Here is a 26,715-nt window from a genome sequence, read left to right on the forward strand (position 1 = left end):
GGGTGCTTTCACCATGACCCAAAGCCACACCTCTTCATAAAGATTTAACAACCTTGGGAACAGACTTATATAATTTGAATCTTTAGGACACATACCACATCCAAAGCACAGCAGGGTCCATGGCTTAAGACTGTTTTCCTTCTCATTGTTCATTGGATACAGAACCTGGAGTTCCCATGTCTTCTTGGCCACATTTTATCCTCCCCAAGGGCAAATTCACACTTCATCCTCAATCTACATACATAAAATCTTCAAGCAAGATGGGAAATAACCATGATTGTCTACACCTTGAAGTAAGAAAACCTTGAGGCTCAGGGTGTAGGGAACCACTCAGTTCTGCTGGATCTGTGATTACCACTCCTATACTGCACAAGGAAGAGTCCATGAAGACAGATGCTTGAGACATGGGAGGGTTTGGAGGTTGGAACACCGAAACAGGCAATTAGGCCTCATAATCAACTTGGTTCTACTGTGGCCAAGTCACAAGGTCCTAGACATGACAACGCAATTCTCATAACTTTCAGATAGCTTTGGGAACTCTGGAAAAACTCAGATTTCAGCAATGTCCACTAAAGATTCTAAATTTGATGTTTTTTTTCTTTTTTAAACAAAACTGTGATTAGAAGTAGAAGCCTATCATCTTTTATGAATGTCTCAGTTTGTTTTATAGACTTATGTTGTTCAAACTGGCCTTGAACTTGCTATTAACAAATATATTTTTTTTAAAAAAAGCAACAGCCCTTATGTTATACATTATATTTGGAGCATTGGGTTTTTGCTATCAAGTCCCATTTCTGGGGAAACTTTTGGAGCCAGCAATGGGTTCTTTGAATGGGATAAAAAGGTGTTCCTCCAGCTATTGCTAGGGTTACAGACTTAAGGTGACACATGGATTTGCAAGGCTATTGGTTCCACTTAATGGACAAATAGCCCAAAAGACCAAGGAAAAATGGAGAATCTCCAAATCATTATCCTTACTGTCAAACCTTTCTCCCCATCTGAACACTTTACCTTTCAGTGTAACTTGAATCAACACGTGTGTGTGTGTGTGTGTGTGTGTGTGTGTGTGTGTGTGTGTGTGTGCTCAAGCATGGGCATGTGTGTTTGTGTAAGTGCAAGAACACCCAGATGCTGACAGAAGACAGAAGCAGAACTTCTCAGATGGAATGCACCGAGCCTATACACTCACTCATGCCTTGGGGAAATGTTACCTGTATTTTTAATAAGCACACAGGGCAGTGATTCTCAACCTTACTAGTGCTGCAGTCCTTTAATACGGTTCCGCATGTTGTGGTGACTCCCACCCATAAGATTATTTCATTGCCACTTCCTAACTGTAATTTTGCTATTTTGAATTGTAATGTAAAAATCTGGTGTGTGACCTCTGCGGGGGCTGTGACCCACAGATTACAAACCACTGACATAGGGTAATCCTTAGCCACACAAATAATAGTACATTAGTAGTTTTTAAAATTAATAGATTAAGTGGATGGGGTCAGATGCTCTTATTTATCCATTTTCATGTGCCTACTTCACCATAAAGAATGCACAAAGAAGCTGTGTATGTGAAATGAATTCCCATAAGAAAACTTACAGCTCAGACAGTGATGGCTTGGATGGGCAGGGCAAATAGAAATGAGCAGACTGCAGATTTTATTAGTTCTGTGTAAGACAGACACTGGGATCCCACAGTAGACATCTCAACAGGCACTCGTAATGGAATGAGCCCAAGGGGTCCTGAGGGTGAAGGGTCCTGAAGGAGCTGTCCATAGGGAAAACCCATACAAACTCCATGATCTCATTTTATTAATCTAAGAACAATAACCAGCTATACGTAAAACAAACTTTTAAAATACATTTCCATTTTTAATTTACAAAATAAATAACAGCAAATATGAACAAAACTCTTCAACACACATCTTCCTAACTGCCCACGTATAAAACCCCGTTGGTTATAAACTCCAGGTGAAGGGATTTTGACAGGGTGAGCAACTTGCAAGAGGCAACTTAAGAGATGAGCACAGGCGTGCATGTGGGAGTCAGAAGAGTCAACCAGAAGTAAATACCCCCAAGGGAAAATTATTTCTTTTGTAGCTAACAACTGATGGCTTGACGCCGAACCCACCCAAAGAGACGCTTCACTTTTGCCAACATTCATTCCTTCAGCTCTACGGAGACTAGATCCAGGACCTCACATGAGCTAGGTAAGTGAGCTACGCCTTCAGCACATCCCATTTAACATTCTGAATAACAGAATGGAGGAATGAAAATGTCCAAGAAAACAGGAGTCATCCACTTCCCCAAAGTACACAAGGGAAGTCTGGTCCTAATGAGGAAACAGAGATCTAGGCTCAGCCAGCAGCCTAGGTTAGTGACTCTGAAGAAAACTATCCACAGGCTGCTTTGAGAACTAGGACAATTTATACCAATACCTCAAAAATAGATTTTAGACTCATCGATATCCACAAATCTTTTGATCACAATAGCCAGGCATGGAAGGCTCAAAGCACCAGTAAGGATGAGAGATGTGGATTCCAGTTCATAGAGCAAAAGCCTTTGGACAGAAATCTTGCTTTGGTTTCCTTAGAATAAAGGATGCCAGAGCAGAGAAAACCTGGCCACATCCTTGCAGTCTCAGACATATAAGGAAGTGGACTCTCGACATGGGATACCATCTCTGCCTTCTTGTGTTGATGGGTGGGTCTTATCCCCTGTTCATTATACCTGAGAAGTGTGAGGGATAGAGGCACAAACTCAGAAGGACTTGCCTTTCACAGAATGGTGCCACCGGCACTCAGGCACCTTCTGGGATATGGGACTGTGTTTATCTGAGAAAATGTCACCTGTATGTCTAGTTATGTGATGATGTCTCTGTACTCCTGTGCCTTGTGTATTTACTACATGTAAGTTGCCTTTGAGTTGCAAAATGAAAACCTGCCCCTCAATCCAGAAGCAACTGGGAGGAAAAGACTCAACTTGGAAACAGGAACAAGGTGGTTATCATCTGTCCCATCTCAGCTTCTGAGACATGGCTTGCTTTATCCAAGGGATCTGCAATGTGGCTAACTGTATAATTTCTCTGGCTGGAGAGATGAGTTCATTTCTGGAGTCAAGGAAGGGGTAGAAGTAGAGGGAATAGACAGCCCATTGACAAGCAGCCTTATTTCGGGCTTCTTTCTCACACACTACTGACTTTCTGATCCTACAGCACACTAGAGTGAATAGCAGAGCAGACTGTTCAATTGAGTGTATCAAGGAGCTAGAACTGCGTCTGGCCTTCGGCACATGTATGCTGAATGAAATCTTACCTTAAAAGAAGAAAAAAAAATTCTCAAAGCAAGACAAGTCACCATAGCAGAGAGGGAAAGAAAAAAAAAAGAGAGAGAGATGTAACAATACCACAAACTTACAAGCCAGTCATCAATATTCATTCATAAAGATTGTGACATTCTTGGAGCTGATTCCAGTGCCTTTCACTACCTCAGAGTTCTTAGCAAGGGCAATAAAGACTGGTTCTTCCTGCCCTGCCTCTTCTTGTCCCTTCTGTATTCTTCCTGCCCTGCCTCTTCTTGTCCCTTCTGTATTTAATGTCATTGAAGACTTCAACTTTAGTACTGACTAATGATTCTTCTTTTAATCAAATTAACTCCTTCATCCATAGCTTCTGGGCCAGCTAGTTTTTATGTCAACTTGATACAAGCGAATCATAGCAACAGAAGCCCTAAGACAACTTCCCAGAGAGGTGAATCTCCCAGCCTTGTAAACTCGCACTTATGTACATTACCCAGAGTCCTTTGTGTCGAGGCAGCTGAAAGCTGCTCTCGTCCTTGCTAGGGAAAAGGAATCAAGGAAAAATGCCCGACAAGAAAAGGGAGTTGGCATATCTAGGCACTGACCGGTCCAGCTCTGCTCAGAGACCACATTGAGGACTCACTTCTGCTACTGTTCACTGCAAGAACAGGCAGAGGATTTGGTTTGTCTTTTCCCACCCATTTCTGTTCCAGTAGCAGCCCACAAAGTATGGTGACATCTCCAAATCCTTTTTCAGTCAGTCTGCTAGAGCTCTTCTCAGAAGCCACAAGCTCCATGGAAGCCCTCTAGCACCCTTCTGGTTCCTTCTGCTTCTCACCAGGGCCTGGTTCTTTTTACTTAAAATAATCTTCAACTCTTATTAACCCTTCCACGCAAACGGTGCCCCAGGCTGCCATCTCTTTTTAGGGAAGATGCATATCTGAATTCAGCCTCAAAGACCCTGAAGAAAAATAAACCCTATCAGATCTTCCCCAAGTCTAGAAAAGAAAGTCACTGACTGCACACCCCATTCTACCCTAATTGCACCCCATGACCACCTGTGTAGGAGGGAATATTCCCCACCTTGAAAAGTGAGAAAACAAACAGTGCAAAGTTGATGATGATGCCTGGGCTTTGAGACCAAAAAAGTTTAAAATTTCAGAGCCCGCGTGTTTTCCATGGCTGCATGTGGGTTCTCCTTGATGGAAGTAAAGAGATTCCTGTGGCATTTCTGGGATGTGTATCCTAACTTCTCTAGTGCTGGGTCAGGCATGCCTCTGTGTTTTCCTCCTTTGATGGCTGTGATGAACCAGGCACAACTCCCTTATCAAAGGCGGTGGTGAGAGGAGACGTGCAAACGAAGAGGCAGGTGTGCAATGGCAGATCCTCACGGCTGGAATCCCCCTGCTCAGTTGAACTTGGAAGGAAAGATTCAGGGGAAGGCCACTGGAGAGATTTGAGAATGCCCAAGGTATACTCAACCCACAGCCAGAAAGCTTTCAGCTTTGCTCTCAACAACCAAGTCTGTTAGAATTATCTGGGGCTTTCAAATACCATTCTCACTGGGGCTAGGCAGCCAAGACCTTGTTAGAGATGCTATCTTGGGTACATTGCATGTGAGCAAGCTGGGCTGTTAGTAAAAGCCTGTAGTCCACTTTGTGTGAGAGGCTTTAATTTCCTTACCTGCAAAGTGAGGTAGGTGTGTGTGTGTATGTGTGTGTGTGTGTGTGTGTGTGTGTGTGTGTGTGTGTGTGTGTGTGTATGAATTTAAAAACCCCATCTAACTCAAAACATCAGTAACACCTTGTGGTCATCTACATCAACATAAGATTTGGACATCCAAGTCATCCTAATTTTTCCTTCTGAAAGGAGTATGGCCATTAGTACCATTAGTAATCAATCAAATTCACTCTATGATCAAGAGGAATAAATAATCAATCACTGTATTCTCCAGGATAAAATCAAGTAGCAAGCAGGGACCACCTCGTCAGTCCAACAGGGTGTGGAAACGTAGCCAGTAGAGCCAAGGCTCCTATGTCCTCTTAGAGCCCAGGATTTGAGCTCAAAGGAAGAAGATGAGAAACAAGTACCAAAGAGCATCAATGGAATTCAAGGCACAGCAAGTGACTGCTGTATGGTATGGTGAGGGCCATTCTTCAGGAGGATGTCAGAATGTGAGTCTGTGGTATCTCAAGAGAAGCCATCCATACCTGAGAGTGGCCCACCTCCTCTATGCACATGGGCTCTTTCCCTCAAAGGAGACAGTAGACATTAGGGAAAGAGAACCATTGTGGCTCCTGGAGTGTACTTGGTAACTGGTCACGTCAGGGATGCAGGCAGGAAGAGAAGGAAGGAAGTTTTCAGCACAGCTGTCCAGAAGCTAACTGAGAAATCCACACAGGAGTCAGTGCTGGAGCTGTCCCCCACTCCACTGTCCCTGTGTCACCGCAGGCCAGAGCATCTGCAGGTTTAGCAACTCAGTGGCTGAGGCCAACATGCCACCACGGGAAAGGGAGAGTACTAGTTTGTTCATGCCGACAGATGGCCAGTTCTGGACGTTCCATGGGCTGAAGGGGATGAGACTCAGCATTCAGACAGACAAGACAGTTCTGAGTTGGGGAACCATCTCAGTGCAAGAAGCAGCACTGCAAGGAGCCCCGTGCCACAGGCCACCCTTCCTGGGCGCCCTTCTCAGGAAGCAGTGGTCCAAAGCACTTGGAGGTACAAAGCCAGGGTGACAGCCTCACTGAGAGCCTGGCTCAGAAGAGAGGATGCTTGATTTTCGAGCCTTTGGAGGGGGTGGAGGTGGGGCTTTGGCATCTCTCCGGACAGGCAGCGGGGGAGCAATCTGGGGAGAAGACACATGGAATTAGAAACAGTTCCTTCGTTATTTCTAAGTCACCCTCCGACTCCATGCATCTGGGTTACTGTCAAGTTTGATGTGCATTTATTTATACCATCTGTATGAGAGAAAAAGGGAACGGTACTCATTTGTCCTCTTCCCTTGAGCTTGATGAACGCACACACACACACACACACACACACACACACACACACACACACACACACACACTTACTCATGGCTGCATCACTAGTGTTTGGGTAGCTCGAATGTACTTAAGAAGCACTTAGTAAATATTTACTGAAAGGAGGAATGAAACCCATCTGAGTCTACTGCAGAGCAGCCGCCTGTCATTCAGAAGCCAGGCTTTGGTGTGAACTTATCTCACCACCAGCTGTGGGAAGCAGAGAGCGCGGCTTCTCTCGGTCACTTGACTATGTGAAGCAGGCCTCTGGCATGTTTCCCTTCCCATCTCCCGAGGCTTCAGGAGTGAACCAGGCACTGGATATATAATGCCATGTGTAGGGGAACCCCTTCCCACTTCACAGCGTGGACAATCCCGTGATGTCTTCCCAGGCGTTGTGCTTGGTGGCCACACTGCCAGCAACCTGCAGGTTCCTACCTCAGCCGAGTTCCTCTGACTGCTCTCGTATGGTTTGTTTTTGGGGGGAGGTGGAGGAGGGACAGAAGCCATCAGCCCATCCGTCTGCAAAGATGGGGAGCCTGGACATGATACAAAAGAGACGGAGTGAGGACTTACTCAGATCCCACATTGCTGTGGACATTTCCGAGGTTTCTATAGAAAGAATGGAGAAGATCTTGTACCCACATGGCCACAAGTGCTCTTTAATCCACCAGAAAGCCTCACATGGAATTCTGATGTGCACACTCCTATGCTTCCTCTTAAGTGGACGATGAGAATATTTTCTAACCTTAGGAACTCTCTGACGAACCCCAAGTATTTAGGAAATACACAGGAGCTGCAGGAACCTTCACTTGGCTGTACCTAACTCTTGATCATTGTCCCTATTTGGCACTGGCAGATGTGTGCTCCCTATGCCTCTGTGCCATGGGAACCCTTGAGTTTGTTCCAAGTGCTGCAGTTGGTTGGTCTCAGGTTGACAGAGGTTTATTAGGTGGGTCTGTTCATTGCCCTGAATGGGTCTAACTCTGCTCTTCGTGGTTGGAAAGGGTCAGCAGACCCTTAGGACTGCTACTGAATAAGTGTACCCCAAATTCCAGTCCTTTGATGATTCCAATGGCCACTGGACGGAATCACCTCTCAAACAGCTTCACACAACTTGTGACTGCTTTGATTAAGAAGTGCCTGGATTCATGGCCCTTCTCTATTCCCTAGCCGAACGAATCTAGGAGACATAGGAAAACTCACTTAGGGTTCTCATGGCTTTGGGAGTGAGTGGAGGTGGGCTCAAGACTGTAGACTGCAGAGGTGAGGGACTGTGGAATGGTGTCAGCCGGCTGTCCACCAACTGGAGACTCTTTGGCCTTTGTGTTTTTTTGCCTGGGCTCTGAAGATGAAGGGAGAAACCAAAAAAATTAAACATGGCGGACATGGCTGACCTTAGTAATACCTTAGATGCTAGGCAGAAACTAACAGAAAGGGTTAATTCCAATGGCCTCTTCTTTCTGTTCTCAAGTGTGTGTGGGTGCAGACACATGTGAGGGCCAGCTTCCCTGGGTTATCTGACTCTACTATATAGCTGAGCACACCGCTCAGTGTCTTTAGCCAGGCACTGAAATTGCACGCAAGCCGTGACATCCACCCACTCCTCACACTTGCTGTGGCAAGTGTTTACCTACTGACCCTCCCCACCCTCTCCAGTGGTCACTTTTAAGGTTACTGCATTGTTACATAGTAGGCGCTTGGCAGAGATACTTTCTGGGAATGACTCCAAAATACAGGTCAGTTCTGGCCTGGCCCCTCCTTGATTGTGACCACACACACTGAGCCAACTAAGTTGGAAACTACCTTGACTCTCAGCAAAAGCTAGGTCTTGCAAACACAAGAACTTGACTATGGAAGAGGAAAAAGTGTCTGTTTTAAAGTTCAAAAGTGAAATGAAAATGTTTGCACTGACTCATGGAACACAGTGGCAAGAGCCACAGTTTCAAGAGCAGCCCATGTGTTTCCGCTGTGGGGATGAGACCTTGTGCAGTGTTGACTTGGAGACTTGAGCCTCTCTGTGTATGCACTTCTTCCTACCATCTGTGCTTTGACACCAGCACAGGCTGCTGTGTCCTAAGACCAGCTGCGGCCAGGTTTTTATCTATAATTCACTGCTGTGCAGTGAAGGAACAGGTACCAGCGGTGTTTGCTTGCTCTGATCCCTCCCTCCTTCCCTCCCTCCTTCCCTCCCTCCCTCCCTCCCTCCCTCCCTCTACCATCATATCAGGTTCTGGAGCTTTCTCTGCAATGACTTGTGACTTGCTCAGACTCCAGTCTTTCCTCTTGAACTTGCTAATCCGGTTCTCACTGTCTTCTTTGGGTGGCAGATCTTCAACTCTGGCACCTGATGAAGCTCTTCGTTCAAACAGTGGTTCCAGGATGGAACTGTCAGCCGGGAAGGTCAAAAGTCACAAAACATTAATCCCAGTAAAAGACTTCATTCCAATGCACTAGCAAAGCCCTCAACTCCGTTTTTGCCTAGCTTCTCAGGTTCCCAGAGTCTGATGACCAAACAAACAAGTCAGGGTAAAAATACAGAAATGAGATTATCATATGAAAGGGAGAAAATATTAGTGAATGTTTACTGTACTGGTTGGTTTTGTGTGTCAACTTGACACAAGCTGGAGTTACCACAGAGAAAGGAGTCTCCCTTGAGGAAATGCCTCTATGAAACCCAGCTGTAAGGCATTTTCTCAATTAGTGATCAACGGTGAGAGGGCCCACTGTGGGTAGTGCCATCCCTGGGCTGGTGGTCTTGAGTTCTATAAGAAAGCAAGCTGAGCAAGGCAGGGGAAGCAAGCCAGTAAGTAACATCCCTCCATGGCCTCTGCATCAGCTCCTGCTTCCTGACCTGCCTGAATTCCTGTCCTGACTTCCTTTGGTGATGAACAGCAATGTGGAAGTGTAAGCTGAATAAACCCTTTCCTCCCCAACTTGCTTCTTGGTCATGATGTTTGTGCAGGAATAGAAACCCTGACTAAGACATTTACCCTCTCCCCTGTGTGTTATATATTTGTTCTCTTGTGGGTATGTGCACATGTGTACATGCCACATGCAAGCATCTGAAGGTCAGAGGTCAGCATTGAGTATCTTCCTCTATCACTTTCCACCTTACTTTTCAAGACAGAGATGCTCACAGATTGGCTGGATTGGCTGGTCAATGAGCTGTCAGAATCTGCCTATCACCATTCAACTCCAGCACTAGGGTTCTATATGTGTGCTGTCACACCTGGCTTTGATCTGGGTGCTATGGATTCTAACCCAGGTCTTCCAGCTTGTACAGTAGGTGCTTTACTGATGAAACCATCTCAGGTCCTATCAATATTTACTCTTTCCTGGGAAGAGAGAGGGACAGGACCCATAGAGTACGAGTGGCACATATCTTACAGCTCTGCAGTGTGTCACAGCTCGTGTTCTGGGGCAGGGCCTCTATCAGTTTTACCCACATTTACTTGCTGGGTCCCCTAGGCACAATTCTTAAATGTGTTATTTGCAAAAATGTTTGGCTCCAGTGAGTGTTTGAAAAATGTCCACTAGGTCTAATGATAGATTTTCAAGTCCTATAATGAAAACTGGTCTGCTCACAAATCATGGTCAAAGAAATACACACAGGGGAGAGTTGGATATGGTAACAAGCGTATTTTAGGTGAGGACAGACATCTTTGCTATTCAAAAATAGAAAGAGCACCCTAAATTTTTTTTTAAAAATTAAGACATAAATGGGTATTTAATGAAAAAATACAAAATGGAAAGTCCAAAAAGCTTAAAATTTGGTTTCACTCATTACTAAATAGGTTAAAAAAAATTGCATCTGAGGATGATGGCTTGTGCCTATAGTCCCAGGAACTTAGTAAGCTAAGGCAGGAGGATCACTCCAGTCCAAGGGTTTGGAACTAGATTGGGCAAAGTATTTGTTACAGTATATTGTTGAGCTTGTGTACAGGGCCCTGCCATCAACAACGATCATCTCAGAGCCGGTCTTGTTTAGTCTACATACCAATTACAGTCCTCACCCTTAACTGAATGACTTGGGAAGGGTTGCCTGGTGTCATATCTACCATAGTTCCAGAGGGCATTTCTATAAGACAAGGTCTCGTTTTCATAACCACAATCCCATCACTCCCTAATCTCATGCAACACTCTTCAAATTAATTTCCCGATTCTCATTTTAAATGGTGGCTTGACTGAATTAGGATCCAATTAAGAGACACTCTCTGTATTAGTTGTACACGTAGATCACTTTAAGATCACTTTTCAAACTCTAGATCCCCGTTTTTCCAGCCCAGAATTAAGTATTGTTTTCACTAGCTCTGAGGATGCAGGACTGACAAACTCTAGGGAGGGATGCTTGAGGCAGCACTGATTTCCATGGCTGTGCCTTCGGACTTCACATTCCTCTTTGTAGGGTTTTATTTGTTGGTTGGTTTAGTTGTTGTTGCTTTTAATCAGGGTATCTTTCTGTAGCTGTGGTGGTTTGCATAAAAATGGCTCCTACAGGCTCATATAAGTTTGAGTGCTTAGTCGTTGGGAGTGACACAGTTTGAGAAGGATTAGAAGGTGTGGCCTTGTCAGAGGAAGTATTATTTTCTGGGTGGGCTTGGAGGTTTCAAAAGCCCACACCCAGCCCACTCTGTCTGTTTCCCTCTCTTTCTGGATCTATTCTGGATCCGAATAAAACTCTCAGCTATGTTCCCCACACTACACTGTGAGTGTCACCAAACTCCTACCATATCCCTGCCATGCTGATAATGGACTAACCCTCTGAAACTGTAAACAGGTCCTCAATTAAATGTTTTCTTTTGTAAGATTTGCCTGGGTGTCAGTGTCTTTTCACAGCAATTGACTAGGGACCAAGACAATAGCTTAGGGTCGTCCTGAAATTTGAGACATCCTCCTGTCTTCAGCCTTTTGGGTGTTGGGATTGCAGGCATGAGCCATAACACCTGTCTGAAAGTTCTTTATCTCATTTCCTTTTAAAAGTTCTACCTAAATATCTGTCTGTCTGTCTGTCATCTATAATTTTATCATATATCAACAATATCTGTCAGTATGTCTGTCCACTGGACTGCCTGCTTGCCTACCTGTCTACCTCCCTCTCTCTCCCTCTCCCTCCCTCTCTCCCTTCCTCCTTCCCTCCCACCTCCCTCCCTCCCTAATACTGCATATACCTAAATGTTTTCTTGGGGCATTTTCCAGTTGTTAAAGTTTCCATCTGAACTATGTACTTACCTCCACTTCCTACTCATTCATTCATTCATTTGCTGAACAAACTTCTATACTTCAATTTTGTAATTTAAGAATACTTTTTTTTTTTTTTTGGTTCTTTTTTTTGGAGCTGGGGACCGAACCCAGGGCCTTGTGCTTCCTAGGTAAGCGCTCTACCACTGAGCTAAATCCCCAGCCCCAATTTTGTAATTTAATAACATCCTTTAATGTTAGGGTCCCCAAAGAGCAGACCCTTTCATGGTTTTCCTTGTTTTAAGGAGCCCCCTTAAGGGACTGCTGTATAAATAAACATAGGAAAGAGCGTGCAATCAGGCACTTGACTTCCTAGAAAGAGCTACCCTGGGCGCTCGAAAGCGTCTGAGTGGTCACCCCCATTCTGAGGTGGGAGGCGGTCTGGGTGGTTAGAAGCCAGAGAATAATATGAGATTTGGGGGGCTGGGAAGATGTCTTTGGTGAGCCAAATACTTATTCAAGCATGGGAACTTGAGTTCATATCCCTAGCACCCATGTGAAAAGAGCTGGGCAAAGCAGTGTACACCTTTTCCTCAACACTGCAGGCAAGGATGGGGCCTGGGCTCACTGGCCAGTCAGTGTAATCACAGAGTAAGTTCCAGGTACACACACACACACACACACACACACACACACACACACACACACACACACACACACGACTGTCCACTGATGTTTCTAATAAGCTGAATGTTAAAAACTCGTGAAGAACTCTGTGTGTGTGTGTGTGTGTTATCATTTTCTACCTTTGGAATTTTGTTCTAATACTGTTCTCTGACTATTTGATGATGCAAACTAAGTTTGAAATTGTTTTAAACATGGTAACTGGCGAGGAATTAAGCTGTGCCTACCAGGCAAACTGTGTTCAGTAAGTGGTAAAATATGACCTTTTCATTTTATTTTTATTTTTAGGAACAGTCTTGTCAGGGATAGTCCTCGAGAATAGGAGCGGTGTGTAAACACACTCACGTTGGTGCCCAAAGCTAATGTCACAAGATACCATCCTACCCTCACCAAGTGCAAAGATCAGCCTCACCCATCAGATCCTGGCCTGGAAGGAGCGTTGTCTGAAGAGTTGGAGGAGGTTGAGACCACTGAGGAAGCCACCGAGGTGACAGACAGCCTGCGCAGCGTGGAGGGCAGGATGTAGGGCAGTACCATGGAACCTGCACGGCTTGGCTTCCTCTCTGTCATGCTGGGTGGCTGAAACACAAGCAGCCCCTCAGGGTTAGCAGCCTGCAATGCAGCCAGAATGGTCTGAGGCAGCCACCCTGTAGGTCTTATGCAAACATGGCATGTTGACTAAGGTGGCCGTAGAATCTAAGCTGGGCAGGGGAGTCTCCAGAAACCTAGGATGCTACGAGAGAATCAGCGTCCCCCTGTGGTATCCTATCAAATTTGATTTCTTAGCCCAAAAGCTTGAATTACCCAAGGTGCAACGCACGGACCACATGAAACTCAAGAAGGATGACCAAAATGTGGATGCTTCACTCCTTCTTAAAAAGGGGAACAGAAATATCCATAGGAGGGGATATGGAGGCAAAGTTCAGAGCAGAAACTGAAGGAACAGCCATTCAGAGCCTGCCCCACATGTGGCCCATATATATACAACAACCAAAACTAGATAAGGTGGATGAAGCTAAGAAGTGCAGGCTGACAGGAACTGGATATAGATCTCTCCTGAGAGCCACAGCCAGAGCATGTCAAATACAGAGGCAAATGCTAGCAGCAAACCACTGAACTGAGAACTGGACCCCCATTGGAGGAATTAGAGAAAGGATTGAAGGAGCTGAACGGGCTTGCAGCCTCATAAGAACAACAATGCCAACAACCAGAGCTTCCAAGGACTAAACCACTACCCAATGACTATACATGGACTGACCCATGGCTCCAACTGCATATATAGCAAAGGATGGCTTTGCTGGGCACCAATGGAAGGAGAAGCCCTTGGTCCTGCCAAGGTTGGACTCCCAGTGTAGGGGATTGTGGGGGGTTCGATAAGGGGGTGGATGGGGAAGGGAACACCCTTATAGAAGGGGAGGGGAAGGGGCTAGGGGGCTGATGGATAGGAAACTGGGAAAGGGAATAACATTTGAAATGTAAATAAGAAATACTCAATTTAAAAAAATGGAAAAAATAAATTAAAATAAATTCACTTTCTAACATTGGCTGGATTCTAACAATGATGGAGAGTAGGTTGAAGGAAAGCTTAGTCTTACAGTCTAGGAACGTGGGCACAAAAGACATAAGTGTGCCTAGACAGCAGTAGGGGGAGGCAGAGTATCAGGAAGGGAACTGAGTTGGATATTTTTGGTGATGGGGGAGCGGCAGAATCTAGCTAGCTATGTAGCTCAGTCTGGCCTCAAACTCACAGGCATCCTTCTGTCTCAGCCTCTTGGGTACTGAGGTCACACGTGTGCATCAGCACACCTACCTGCCTGTATACACAATGATGACTAAAAGAAGTGAAGCGGTGGGAAAGGTCCTCTGGGGGACTTAGTGGAGAGGTGTGCAGAGCTGTGATTGGAGGAAAGAATTTGGAAGTCAGGGGTTCAAAACGAGGCTGTTTAAGAGGGAGAGGTGAACTTAAGGACAAAAGAATGCAATGAGCCAGGACCAGTGACACCATCGATTGAGAGGGGAGAGGTTAGCAGCTTCCCCTCAGCACTTGGGGGTGAAGGGGTGGGAAACGCAAAGAGAGACAGCCTCACAGAGTGTGTCAAAGATGGCAGAGGAATCTGTCAAGTGCCCAATACAGGTTACAACTGTTTCTTGCCGCAAAAGGTCAGACGATCAAACTTATGCCAAACAGAAAAAGATCCAGAAAAAAAAAATCTATAAAAATCAGGCAGGACTGGAAGGACTGGCCAATGTGTAGGACAAGGAAACTGACGTGCCCCTGAGTGTTCTCAAAGTGCCCGCCCAGTCCAGCCACCTTGGTGTTCAGTGTCATCAGGCCATTTGTTAAAACTGTAAACTGGGGCCCCAGAGCATGCCTAAAATCTGAAGCTAGTTCTCTGTGTTTCATAAACTCTCTGTTCTGAAGGTCAAGCAAGTTTGGGACTCTCTAGCTCAAGGATGGTTCATGTTCCTGCCGGTCCATCTGCACATCATACCTATGCTGGTGTGACTCATCAGGCATCTGAAACCCTGGGTAATACCATGAGAGAGACTCAGGAAAGTTCAAGGGTCAATTAGTCAAAGCCTACCAGCGTTATAACCCCATAGAGCTTCTCTACTTTCTCCTTGAGTTCCCGGAAGCATGAAGATAGCCGGTCATGCAGTGGCTTGAGCTGCTCCGTCAGTTTCTCCCCATGAATTCGGATCCCTTCTGCGAGCAGAGGTATCTAGAAAAAAGGTTAGAAAGGAAAGGAGACATGGTTTGGGAAGGGAGTCAATTCAGATTTGGAGTTTTGGGCAAAGGGGTGGGGTCAGAGAGGCTGACTGACACAGAATTATCTAATGAGAATGTCACTTGTTAGTCAAGGGCTTGGGAACTCTGTCAAAGGAACAGAGAAGATCCCAATACTCAGATACTACAGCTGAGCACTGGGGTAGTCACAGAGACAGTTTGATGGCTGTTTTTCCAGAAGAATTTACTGTAATGACAAGAAAAAGAATGAGACCCATACGTGTCAGCAAGAAACACAGGCTAGGAAACCAGACTGCAGAATTTCCATGTGTGTGCTGGTGTGTGTGTGTGTGTGTGTGTGTGTGTGTGTGTGTGTGTGTAAATGTGTGCATGTATGTGTGGAGGCCATGGGACAACCTCTGCTATCATTCCCAGATGCCTCCCACCTTGGTTTGTTTTTTGAAGAAAGGGTCTCTTACTGGCGTGGAATTCACCAACTGGGCTAGGATGGCTGGTGACTAAGTTCATGAAATCTGCCCTAATACTACAAGAGGGTGCTGCCACACCTAGTCTTTCTCTCTCTGTTTCTCTCTGTCTCAATATTTCTCTTAATCTCTCTCACACACATATACACGCAGAGAAACATGCACACACCCACATACAAAGGCAGACAGACACACATACACACACACACACACACACAGAGAGAGAGAGAGAGAGAGAGAGAGAGAGAGAGAGAGAGAGAGAGGTGGGGGGGAGGACCCCAGAAAGTGGCCTATAGCTACATTTAAGCTATGTAGCATGCCTTAGGGCCAAATGCAGTGAGCACCCAAGGAGTACTGTGCCTCCTAGCCTACATACTTGTAAGGCAATCAGCCGCTTGAGGAGCTCCACCTTCTCCTGGTCTTCAGGATGTGCTTGTAAGTATTTTTCTGTAAAAAAGGCCTAAAAGGAGAACACGTGTGAACATTACTTGTGACACATCTCTGATCACAGAGAGAGGCGGACATCTTCAAAGGGGAGAAAACGTCTTACATAACGACTGAACATCCATGTCCTTCACAGGACCACCTTACTGCCCAGTGAATAATGAAGAGACAGACATTAAACAAAGTCCTGTCTCTCTCTCTCTATAGAATGGCTTCTCTAATCCCTAAACCCATCCCCTAAGTCGGGAAGTTTCCTCACTGCAGCTCAGAGAGGTGACACCTGTGTCCAAGAGCATACAGTGGCCGGTAGAAAGCCAGAATGAGGTCACAGGGCTGAGAGGCCACACAGCCTTCGCTCTTCTGGGATACTGTACACAAATGGAATTGAGAGAACAGTTCATGTTCCACTCTTTCAGGTTCCTTCTCTCCCTGTCCCATCTTCTCCCTCATCGAAGGCGTTTCCGGGCCACATGTTAATTTATATTCTGGAGGAGGACTCAACCACTGAACACGTACCATAGCAGCTAAGATTCCCATCCTTCACCTAGACTGAATTCATGTCCTCCCATATAAACAAAACTCTAGTCAAGTCCTATCCAGTGGACTACACGTGGCCAGTATGCCTCTTTTGCCTTTTCAGAGTAACAGATGTAGCATCCAGTTAGACAATGGTGAAGCTGTGTGGCCGACTGAATGGCCAATGTCTTTGAAAACTTTGAGCCCTCAGCTGGCAGTGCTCCATGGAGAGGTTATAGAACCTCTAGGAGGTGGAGCCTTGCTGGAGGAAGTCCATCACGGGGATGAGATCTGAGAATTTAGTCCCACTCCATTTCCTGCTCCCTTTCTGTTTCCTGAGCATGGATGGAAATGTAACCAGCTGGCTTCTGGCTCCTACCACCATGGCACATCATTCTTTCCCTGTCATAATGGATTCTATGTCTCTGGAGTCATAAACCAAATAGACCTTCTTCATTAAGTTGCTTTTGGTCACAGTGTTTCATTACAGCACAGAGAAGTAACTAATACAAGCTAAAATATCGTTTTGTCCATAGTACTTGGCTCAAGTCAGGCTGGAGATTCCTGGAAACTCACTCTACATAAAGTATCTATGCTTTTTGGGAAAGTGGCTCTTCACCGAAGTGCATCCTGAGCTTTGAGAGCACCCTGAGCTGTCTTCCTCCCAGAGGATAGGATAGCAGGTACATCTGCCAGGGGTACCAGGGCCTGGCACTCTTCCCCTAAAGGCTTCACAGGGCAATGTGAGGCCAGGGACATCCTTGTGTAATTCCACATTCCCATTCAGAGAGGAGAGTGGCACATGACACAGAGGGCGGCCTGTCCTTCTTGTGAGATTCAGGAGCTGGATTTACCTTTTCATAGTTGGAGAATCCCCCCATGACAGCTGGGTCCACAATGCCATTGAGCAGCATGGAGAGCGGGTGCACAGAGAGGGAATGGTCCCAGGCATGCTGTTGTACACAGTTGCTAACCCTCTCATTGGTCAGCTCCATGGTTTCTATGGCATTCTCCAAAGGGCTGATTTCTTCCTGAGGAGTGGAGCAGATGGGAGAAGGGGCCAGGTGAGCTCCACTCCAAAGACTGAGATAACCTGATCATTCTTCTCCGGAGAGGGGAATTATCCACAATTTGCAGGAGCATTCAATTGTCAGGACTCTGTTCATTAGCCTCCCCCTGCCCCCATGCTTTTCTATTGGTTAATTACAAAAATTGGCTATTGAGAAATCTTAGGGAGTGGGATGTAAAATGTGGGCTGTAGAAAACACTGTTTCTTGGAGCAAAACATCTAAACAAAATGTATGAAGACATCTGGAGCCGTAGCAGCATTGTTTCTCAGGCAAACACATCTGAACGGCTCTGAGGTCGCTGGCTAGCAGATCTGAGACCATTCTGTACCCCTGACAATGGAAAGTAACCCTTGGAAAACTCAGGTAAGAAAAAGCAGGAATCTTGGAATCTCTATATCCAGACCCATGCCTTATCTCTTTGGGGTAGATCCTGTGGTTAATGAAGACAGAAAGAACAGGATGACTCAAGAATGATGAAAAAACAATCACAGGAACTAGATTCTTCCAGAAATGTCCTCAAAATCACTTTTCCCAAAAGGCCAGCACCTACATTTCATCCACTGTTGGCCACACAACACCTATCCCAGATTTTATTCCTAAATCCCTACTCATAAAGCATGCTACATTTAAATAAATGATTTATCATTAGCACCAAGAAATACATCAAACTTCAGGTCATAATGGCCAAGAAATAGTCTCCTCTTCCCTTCCTTTTTCTTCTACACTTTCCTTTCATTGTCCTCAGACAGGGTCTTATTACATTGCCCTGGTGCCCTTTAACCCGTTATGAGGACTAGACTAGCCTCAGACTACCACTGATCCTGACTCATCCTCCCAAAAGCTGGTACAGGAATGTATCACCATGTCCAGCTCCAAGAGTTGTCTGGGTCCCAGAATTCCTCTTTCCCTCTTCTCCCCTCTAGTGAGTGTGAAATCAGGGTGTGCACTTCACACTGACTATACACAATCAGCTTGGGAATTACTTTTCACATACCTACTTCATGCTAAGTGCCATGCTGAACACCAGTTACAAACATAATAAAACACACAACCAGCTCAGAAACATGTAGCAGGACTGGTTCTTGGATCTTTGAGGACACCAAAATCTAAGGGTGCATGAATGCCTTGCTTCTAAAGTGGTACAGTATTTATAGATGGTCTATGCATATCTCTCTGTATACTTGACTACTTTATTGGAAATAGGATCTCACTCTGTCCCCCTGAATGTCCTGGAACTCACTATGTAGACCAGGCTGGCCTTGAACTCAAAGAGATCTACCTGCCTACCCCTTAGGTGCTGGGATTAAAGGCACATGCTACCACATCTGGCTTTGAATGACTGCTAGGATCTATGGTTATAGCAGTGAATATTATATATTATCTAGGGAATAAGCCAAGGAAAGAGTCTGTATACATTTAGAATAGAGAAGCAGCTTGCTAGACCTAAATACACAGTACACCATCTACAGCCTATGGCTGGCCGAGTTGCTGAGACTGGACCTACACATTTTTGTGGGTACACTGTATCTCAATGCTAGTAGTAGTTTTATGGCTTTAGTAGAAACTCAAGACTTACAAGTAGAGTAGGTTAGAAATATGCCCAGAATGGTATGAGCACAGACACTACAAAGGCTATCTGCCCATGACTGGGTATTCTAGAGCTGGCCACATGGAGAAGGTGGATCTCACACTTTAACTTGAGGGATAATACTGAGCAGTGGTCAGGACATTGAGGCCCACCGCCTCCAAATGACCCAATGTCATTCACTACTTAAACTACCTAAGTCTTAGTTCCAACAGCTTCTCTCAGAGATGGAAGGAGATGGATGAAGGTGGACAGAGGGGGAAGACGATAGGCAGAGGTGGAGAGAGGAGGAGGATGGCCACGAAGAGACATAAAGGTGAGGAGTACAAATGGATGGGAGTGGATGGAGATGGATGGAGAGAAAAACAGTCGATTTTGCTCAGTGGGATCCACACTCTGAGGTAGTGAGGAACACAGCTTTGGGAAGCAGCGGGACAGGGGCTGCGGCATCAGTGATGTTCAAGCTGAGAACGAGAGGGCTTCAGAAAAGATGACGGGGTAGAGAGGCGCCTCTCCAGAGGCATCCTGGCACTGTTCCTGGGCACTGACAGCATTGCCGACAGATGGAGACAACGCCTCTCAGGCCACCAAAGAGTCAGTTGCTGAGTGTGACCTTTCAGGTTGGTGTTGTGACATCAGTTTTACAAAGCGACCCTATTGCACAATCGTGCTTTTTATTTCGCCTTTAAAAAACAAAGTTGGCCAGAGGGAGGCAAGCCAAGCTGGTGCAGGCTGTCATAGAACAGAACAAAAGCTGTTATTATTTCTGCAGACAGAGAGTTTCCCACCACACACCCCCTGCTGGGGTTACAACCTCAAATTACTCACTGTTGAAATATGTTTGACTTCAAACCACTTGAGAATCCCAGGGAAGGTATAGGCTGTTGTGTATGTGGTCCTTTCAATCCACATGGTCTGGTGCAAGGAAGAAAACACAAAATGAGACAGCGGCCAGCTTCCAGGTCACCACCGACCCCAAACCTTTGGCTCAGCTGGTGAGACTCCATTCTCACGTCTTCTGGGGGTGAACATATTCCTTATAAAACTCAAGGATCATGGGCTTTGGGTCTGCATGGGGTTTGACTCCTCAAGACCTTTCCTTCTAAAGATGGACACCTGAGGTTCTTGAGGTGTAACTCGCCTACATATGTCATGATAACAGCAGAGCCCAGATCTGGATCCTTCAGTCTGGAGATTTCCCACTGAGATGACAGCCTGTTTGTCAGTAATTAACAGGTTACTCTCTCCACAGGGGAAGCTCCAACCCCCTGTCTTAGCCAATGAGGATGAGAGGGAAGACACTGGAATTCACTAGACACGGGCTAGAGGGATGGCTCAGGTAGGGAAGTCAAAAGGACCTGCAACCAATCCCCAGCACTCATGTACAAGGCCAGGGGCAGTGGCATAAGCTTGTAGTCCCAGGGCTGGAGAGCAGAGAGGGAGGAAGATTCCCAGGGGGTCACTGGATGGCCAGCTAAGCTGGGCTGGTAGGCTGCAGTCCCAAGAAAAGACCCTCTGTCGCAATAACAAGGTGGGATACTCCTGAGGAATGACACCCCAGGGTGACTTCTAGCCTCCAAGTGTACACGTGCACCCCGCCCCCACATGCACACAAGCACCGAGAAAACAAGCCAAGTGGACTCACGGCAAACTCATTTTCTGGGTCTTTTTCTCCTTTCCGGAATGGCCGGGAATACCTGAACTGCTGAACTTCATTAGCTCTGTAGTAACTGGGAAAGGACAAAGCAGATGCAAGGGACCTCAAAGAGCCAGCCCACAACCCAACCTGTGACACACCAGGCACCGAGGTTTATCCCTATGGCCGACAGGGCCAGGCTGAGCTCCCAGGGTTTCATACCACATCTTATTTTTTGTACTTGAGAGTTTATTTTACAGCTCACAGCTTTCAAAGGTACGTATAGCCACCATGTTTGTGGTCTCCTTTGCATAGCTTTGCCATGGTGCTGTTAGTCAAGCTCACTGACATGGAGGCAACCTCAAACACTGACACAGGCTGGTCCCTAGTGATACATCTGAGCTAGAGAATCCTGTGCTCAAGTGAAGTTTACCTTTCCCTCAATGATAAAATCCATGTTACTTTAACTTACAAGCTTCCATCTTGAATGTGGAACAGTAATTGGTCTTCCAAAGTATAACAAAAAGCTGTGCTTTTGACACATTCCCAGTAAAGTCTTGTTTTGTAGCCCAGACTGGCCTTGAACTTTCTTCTCCCCCCCCCTCCACTTCTATGATGACAAGAGGGTACCATGCCCTGCCTGATTGTTTCCTTTTTAAGAACCACTTACTTTAAGATCTGCTCTGGAACCGGTTTGTCCTTGTAGCTGGGCGGCAAGCTCATGACAGGCTTTACAGTGAAGCACTGCAGGTCTGAGGGCTTATTGAGGAAAAAGGCTAGCTTTGAAGGTGCCACAGACTGTGAGGTCTCTGCTTCCGCTTCTCATCTACCTTCAGCCGGTGCAGGGCTGCACTGAAATGCGCTCCCATATGCCCTGTCATGATGGGACACCTCATGTGGCCAGACACTTGGCAAATATCATGGCCCCATGAAGTAAGTGTCAGGAAAGTATAAGGAAACAGATAGCCAGACATGCTTTTAATATGCTTTTTGGATATGCATGTCTTTGAAACAGCTGGACTCCAGAAGTCAGGGAAATACAACTGCTATCTTTTTAGGTGCTACTATTGATGGGGTGAGTCACTTCACGGGGACTAAGTGTTCTGAATTTATCTTTCAAGCTCACAGAAAAACCTATAAGACAGATCATTCTTTTTCAGCAGAGGAGATCATGGAGGTCGAGAAAAGTGAAAATTCAAGATTCCACAACTGGGGACTAAAGTCAGACTCCAAAACCAGTGTGGGGTAAGGGGTCTTGCTGGGACAGGTCAATGAAAAGTCCTAGGAAGGGCTTCTCCTGGTGCCCTTACCAGTGCAGACATAACCTGTCCTCTGTGCCTGCAGGTTCTACACCTAAAGAGATAACCAAGTGAGAATTTTCTTCTGTACTGATGCTATACAGACTACATTGTGATAATATTTACAGGACATTTACTGTATCTGGGTGTCAACTAGAGGGGCTGGGAAACTGGCTTAGTTGGTGAAGTGCTTGCTATACAAGCATGAGGGCCTGAGTTCCAATCCCCAGGACACGGCTAAACACACACATGCACACTGCAGTATTTGGGAGAATGTATATGGGTTATTTGCAAGTACAATGCCATATACATGACTGGAAAAGCTGCAGATTTTGGGATCCATGCATGGTAGAAAGGGCAGACCAGGAGGGTGTCTTGGAGCCACTGGCTGGGAGGCTATCCAAGAACGCAGTTAGACGGTCTTAAGTGCATGGTTTTAAGACCTGTAACAGAATCCAGAACTTCCTTTAAGCTCCCCATCTGAGTATAAAGATTGTTCATTCATACTCAACACTTACTGACCATGTCTTCCCTAAAGGCCTGGAAGACTTCTACACGGAGTGGTTGAAGGCATGGCTGGAAAGATTGGAGCACTTCTGCCAACAGAGGAGGAGCTGCAACTCTTAGTTTATATGGCTTGGCCTGGCCCATCCCAGGGTAAAGAGTCACCGAGCCAATGTCCCCATGGCAAGGATACACTGCTTTGGAGATGACCTGATGTCTTCTCCTGGTGGTGTGGTACTGGTCATCTTCTCAGCATTGGGGAACTGCGTCAGCAACCTCAAGCTGAAGTCTTCTCGCCTCTCATACTCCTTACCCCGGTAGATGAAGATTTTGTTCTGTAGGTCAGGGAAGCCAAAGGAAGTCATTAGGTATGAAGGGTGAAGAGGTACCTAGAGCTGAAGGTAGAGAAGGCCACTGTGCTTCTCCATGGAAGCTAAATCCACAACCATGTAAGTGCACAGTGAACATCATTTGCATACTCAACAGGTAATGAGCAGCATCTATTGGGTAGATAAAAGTTTATCCCTCCTTTCCCCAGTTGATGGACATGCAGGTTGGACACAGGCTTTGGTGGTTATGATCAAGGATGCCATCCCTACAGAATGATTAGGTTTCTCTTCACTTGAGTAAATACTTCCTGGATGCAAGGTTTCAGCAACGGCCATTTTCCTTGACTATAGTTCAAATTTAACATTCATATGTTAATATTTAGCTCCCGACCTGGTCCCCCATTAGCTTGTAGACACACTGAGGGCAGAGACATGTCTGAGTAACGTCAGGACATTTCTGCTTCTTCCCAAGTGCCTGGTACAGAGTAGACAACAAGCAGAAACTCACTGAATGAGGCTCCATTGCTTTCTCAGTAAGCAGTTAGGAATAGAACTGGCTCTCTTTTGTGGTGATTGGTTTTTATTTTTTTATTGTTGTTTTGTTTTGTTTTGTTTTGGTAGCATAGTCTCAAGTAGTCCAGGCTGACCTCTAACTCTCTATGTAGCAGAGGACAGTCCTGAATTTCTGATTAGAGAATCCACCGTGAGTGTTATGATGAGAGACGTATTCAAACACACCCAATTCATGTGATTCGGGGACTGGAACCCCGTGTTTCATGCAGGCTAGTCAAGCACTGAACCAACTGAGCTACATCCCCATCTCATTCTGTGGTTTTCAAATTACGAGTATGGGAGATAATATATATTTAAATAAGGCTCAGGTCTGAAGGAGTTCTTTCTAAAGTCGCTGTGCCAGTGTCCGTACTTTTGAGAGGGCTCTCTCACCCCTGTCGGTATGACAAAACTGCTTTTACTCTGGGGAAGTGTTTGCTGCCTTGTTCTTGGGATATTTGATTTCAAAGTGGCCCTGACTGGAAATAAAATAAGCTTAACAAAACACATCCATCCACACTCATCCAAGTTTGGGCTGAGGATGGGGCCAATTCTGTTTTCCCTTCTCTCTTTGCACCTGGGGAAGCCATTGCACAAAGGGTCTGCCAGAATACCAGTGGTGTCAGAGGCGTGGGGTAGAGAGGCCAGCATTCAGGAAGAGGTCTCTCTCCCTGACCTGACCTCCCACAGTGGGAACACAGGCCAGCAGCTGCTGCCCGCCATCTGGAAGAGAGATAAGTCTCCCCTCTTTCCCAAATCCCACTCCTGATGGCTCTGGGGACCACCCCCAGGCTCCTCACCCTCAGGAAGGAAGGGAAGCCCTGCCCGTAGTATCCCACAGCAAAGTACTCAGGCTGGGGCCTCATGGCCTTAATGATGTTCTCGTAAAACAAGGCTCTTTTTTTCTGAAAAACAAAATAACACATTTCATCTGGAGGTTACTGGGAAGCTGTCAGAGGAAGAAATAAAAAAGAAAAAGGTCAGCCCATTCTCTCTGTTTTCCTCTGTGTGTCAGATAAATGGAAGGTCTTTGGAGGCCACCTTGTAGGCCATAGGGTGACTGTGTTCCGTGACCTTATGTTTGGAACTTTGGTCCAGGACGTGCCTTAGAGCCCTCCTCGGACTTTTGAGATCTACAGTCGGTATCTAAACTTAACCAGGCATGTGAAAGTAAATGCTGAGAGTTTCTGTTCTGAGCAGGTGATTTTGCAGGGCCCCCTCAGGCCCTGATGACCCTAAAGTAAGTTCTACCAGCTCTTCACCATCTTCTTCCACTTCTTTGAATGCTTTACTATGGGTTCTTTGAGACAGTAGCTCAGGCTAGCCTCTGACTCTCCATGTAGCTGAGGATGACTTGTGAACTCCTCATACTCTTGCCTCACCTACCCAGGTGCCTCTGGAATTACAGAAATGCACCAGGATGCCTGGTTCTATGTGGAAGCAGGGGTGGAACCCAGGGCTTTATATATGCTAAGCTTGAGCCAAGACCTCACACAGCCTCCCAGGCTGCTTTACCTTGCTCTGCAGGCCAGGCAGAGCTTGGAACTCTATGTCCCAAGCATCTGGGATTATCATCTTGTATCACACCCAACCCAACCATGGTTGAAAGAACTCTGTGACCGCTCTAGGCATCAGTCTGTCAGAACCATGCTTTCTTAGTTTGGTGACTGGTGGCCAGCATCTTAACTCAAGCTGGCTTACGAAACTATTGAGTGAATTAATTTCCAGTCTCTCAATGGCAGAAGCTGGTAAAGTCAATGAGTTAAGTTTTCACTAAGAGCTCTTGACAAATAGATCCTCAGGAAAAAGATTAGTCTGTGATAGTGACAACCTAACCTTTCAAGGCTCCTGCTGTAAAGTTTCTCGCCACTGCTGTGCAGTGGGCATGTGGGTGGTTGCACGTGTGTGCTGCTTGTTTGTGAGAGTTGAACTGTGCCTGTAGCTGGGCTTGATATGCAGGCTTGGGGAACTGTCATTGCTGAGCTTTTCTCTAAAGGCTCCAGACACCAGAAAAGGTGGCAAAGACCACTTAGATTCTGATAGAAACATTCACAGCTTGTCCTGGTGGGCACAGTGGTATTCTTGTAGGATGCAAAGTCAGCCTCAAGGATAGGCTGTCCTCTCATTGTAAAATAATATTTTATTAAGTGTGAGCACACATGTGTCATAGTCGATGGTCTGAGAACAATGGTAGGAGTGTGTTCTCTCCTTCTAACATGTGGAATGTGGGGGCTGAACTTAGCTTGTCAGGCCTGGCAGCACAGCAACTCACTGGCCCAAGACAAGGGAATTTTAATGAACAGACAATGTCCCACGGTAGCCAGGATGGGGCATGATCGCCCAGGCTCAGTGTTCCCACCTTCCCCAGGGTAGTCCTCATTCCCAGTCCCAGAGGACTTCTTTGAGGACCACATAGAGAACAATGGGGTTATACATCTTCCATTTTAAAGTAAGGTTTACCTTACTAGGCAAAGTATCCTTGGTTCTCTTTCCAACCCGTATACCAAACTGTTCTCAGCAGTGCCCACTTCAGCAGCCCTCGCTTACCAAGAGACTGCCTAGGCCCTCGTAGTCAAATACTTTGCTCTCGTAGGTCTCCGCCAACTCTTTGCTCAGCTTGATGGCTTTCTCCCACATCTTCAGAAGAAGGAAAGCAGGGTGAGATATGGCAGCTGCTACCTCCCCAGAGAATAACTGAGACCAAGCGGTCAGTGGGCTGAGCATCTGAAAGGGACCCTGACTTGTGATACTGCTTAATCAACTAACCCTTTCTTTCCTGATGTTTTAAGGATACTAAAGGTTGAATAGTCCTTTTCCAAAATGCTCGGGACTACTGGTATTTCCAATTTGGATTTTCTTTTTCTTTTTTGACTTGGGTTAATTTCCATAGACATTACTGGTTAGGTGTCCCTTCATCCAAAATGCTCCAAAATCTGAAGCTTTCTTTAGGCAACCTGTGCATCTTGGATACGTTGTCAAGAGGTACTTCTCTGAATAATCTCCCAGAACAGGAGAACATGCATCTCCACTGAAGCAGTTTGGAGTTTAAAGAGCCAAGAACCAATGGGGGGGGGGGGAGAGAGAATGAATTCCTAGGATCCCAATGTGGCTAGTCAGTTAAGGTGGCTGGTGTGGGACTCCACTCTGGGCTGTGTCTGTAGGTGTAGATGTTTGGGTGTGTACACACTCATGCAGGTGAGCTGTTTGCAGTGACAGGAAGGGGCCAAATGGCAGGTGGTATGGAATTTAGGAAACTTCTTCCAATAGGAGTCAATATTGGTTATAGCCCTGTGCAATAATTCTGTGTCCAGGCTAGTCCACTAGTGCCCAAATGGAGTCCTCTCACCATTCCGGTATGTGTCTCTTAGATGGGCACTCTCCAAGAC

At 46.0% G+C, this 26,715-nt stretch overlaps 1 protein-coding gene across 3 annotated transcripts in view; it reads right to left on the reverse strand.

The window, feature by feature from the left end:
- Positions 1-1,630: 1,630 nt before the first annotated feature.
- The window catches only part of Dock5 (dedicator of cytokinesis 5), a 178,967-nt gene continuing 153,882 nt past the window's right edge, over positions 1,631-26,715 (reverse strand). For all 3 annotated transcript variants that reach the window (XM_087585775.1, NM_001372012.1, XM_087585776.1), the window contains 14 exons: positions 25,877-25,966; positions 24,130-24,234; positions 22,642-22,783; positions 21,317-21,398; positions 20,656-20,740; positions 19,839-19,925; positions 17,210-17,386; positions 15,772-15,855; positions 14,768-14,905; positions 12,595-12,761; positions 8,537-8,705; positions 7,524-7,662; positions 6,756-6,856; positions 1,631-6,139 (listed from right to left, as the gene is read on the reverse strand). In XM_087585775.1, coding sequence (XP_087441901.1) covers positions 6,035-6,139; positions 6,756-6,856; positions 7,524-7,662; positions 8,537-8,705; positions 12,595-12,761; positions 14,768-14,905; positions 15,772-15,855; positions 17,210-17,386; positions 19,839-19,925; positions 20,656-20,740; positions 21,317-21,398; positions 22,642-22,783; positions 24,130-24,234; positions 25,877-25,966 — 1,671 coding nt within the window. In that variant the 3' untranslated portion in view covers positions 1,631-6,034. The remainder of the gene's footprint in view (positions 6,140-6,755; positions 6,857-7,523; positions 7,663-8,536; positions 8,706-12,594; positions 12,762-14,767; positions 14,906-15,771; positions 15,856-17,209; positions 17,387-19,838; positions 19,926-20,655; positions 20,741-21,316; positions 21,399-22,641; positions 22,784-24,129; positions 24,235-25,876; positions 25,967-26,715) is intronic.

The sequence above is a fragment of the Rattus norvegicus genome, chromosome 15 (genome assembly GCF_021556685.1).
Source record: "Rattus norvegicus strain SHRSP/BbbUtx chromosome 15, alternate assembly SHRSP_T2T, whole genome shotgun sequence".
In the NCBI taxonomy this organism is placed as follows: Eukaryota; Metazoa; Chordata; class Mammalia; order Rodentia; family Muridae; genus Rattus; species Rattus norvegicus.